General features: G+C 36.2%; 1 protein-coding gene across 1 annotated transcript in view; it reads left to right on the forward strand.

Annotated features, from left to right (window-relative positions):
• LOC106511650 (nuclear pore complex protein Nup133) overlaps positions 1 to 1,672 on the forward strand; it is a gene marked incomplete at both ends in the record, with an annotated part of 5,459 nt that overhangs the window by 1,706 nt on the left and 2,081 nt on the right. The window contains 1 exon segment of the mRNA XM_014000402.1: positions 608 to 741. Coding sequence (XP_013855856.1) covers positions 608 to 741 — 134 coding nt within the window.

The raw sequence follows: 1,672 nt of genomic DNA on the forward strand, positions 1-1,672 counted from the left end.
TTTTTTTACCGACCTAAAAAAAAGTTATCGTGCGATTAATTGATTTATTGACTATCGCGACAGGCCTATGCATTTCCATTGTATTCAGAAGCCGTTCCAAACTATTACCAGAGCAGTATAATGTAGTATCATCAGCAAATAAGGTGAATGTTCGTAATCTAGATACATTGCAAAGATCATTTATGTAAAGTAAAAAAAAGTTTTGGACCCAATACCGACCCTTGTGATACTCCACAGGTTACWTTCAGTAAATCAGAATTCACATTATTTATTTGTACATATTGATATCTATGATCCAAAAAACTTTTTATCCATGAATGGGCTAGTCCTCTCACACCGTATCGTTCCAATTTACTTAACAATAAGCCATGATCTATGAACAGCACTGATGATGCAACGCTGAACAAACCAGTTGTTGTTTTGGCCAAAACACAAAGTTTGTTATAGTTTGTGATCAGTTTTAGTCATTTATTTAACTGTTAAAGAATTAACAAGTCTCTGTGCAGTTTGAGTGTTTCTATAACTCACTTCCTTGAGTTAAAAGCTCCACACAGTCTGGAGTTGTGTCTTCCCTGGTAGGACATCATGAGATTTCTGTGCTTTGCAGTGGAGCTTGGACAGTATCAGTGGGTGGCAGCGCTGGCTGAGAAGTACTGTGACTTTGACATCCTGGTTCAGATGTGTGAGCAGACCGACAACCAGAATCGCCTGCAGCACTACATGGCCAAGTTTGCTGACCAGGTACACGTCACAGAATCTGTTTGATACAATCAAGATGTTTTTCACGTGGGGTTTATTCAGATTGGACCAGTTCAGACTGTAACAATAAGACCAGAGTTTTATTCAGGGGTGTCCTGGTCCTGGATGGTCACTGTCCTGCAGGTTTTAGAAGTTTCACTGCTCCAACACGCCTGATTTGAATGAGTTATATTGAATTACTTTAATCAGAGACATCATATATTGAGAAATGACTGCTACTTTGGTCCACCATTGAAAATATCATTATGTGCAGTATTGTTGTGAGGGATGCTCACCWACAACCACACCAAAACATAAAAGACATGAAAGATTTTATTTGTCATTGCGTTACTAGAACATAACATTTGTGTTTAAATATATAGTTACAGCTGTTTTTGTTCTCTAWAGTCAGTTTGATGTGACGGCCATCATAAATTAGGTTGACCCCAATGTTTAATCAGTTGTTGAAATTCATCCACTGATTTTAAATCTACCCAGTGGGTGTGTGATTGAAAACGAGCATGTCCTTAGATAAGTTTGAGATTTTACAAGTAATAAAATAACAATGTGCTTGATGCTTTTTTATTTTTTTAAACAATGATTTACACAAATATGATAGAAACATTTACAAGACTTTTTCTTTCAGGCCACATTTAGGGGTGTAGATGATAGATTTTATTTTATTTTATTCATTCAATGTTTTAGTTTGTAACAAATTAAGTATAATTAGATTCAGTAAACACAACATGCTTTTGTCCCATTGGTGGAAATGATAGCCTGTTTTTAACTCAAAAATGAGGGAGCATAAGCACAGTTTAAGTTAGCAGCTTCTGCTCTCATTCCATTTATCAGGTGCTGATGGATGTTTGTTCCAGAATGACAAAACAAACATTTGGCACAAGTACAGAGAACTGGTTAAAGATGACTGTAGTCT

Source organism: Austrofundulus limnaeus, unplaced genomic scaffold (assembly GCF_001266775.1).
Source record: "Austrofundulus limnaeus strain Quisiro unplaced genomic scaffold, Austrofundulus_limnaeus-1.0 Scaffold3038, whole genome shotgun sequence".
Classification (NCBI taxonomy): domain Eukaryota; kingdom Metazoa; phylum Chordata; class Actinopteri; order Cyprinodontiformes; family Rivulidae; genus Austrofundulus; species Austrofundulus limnaeus.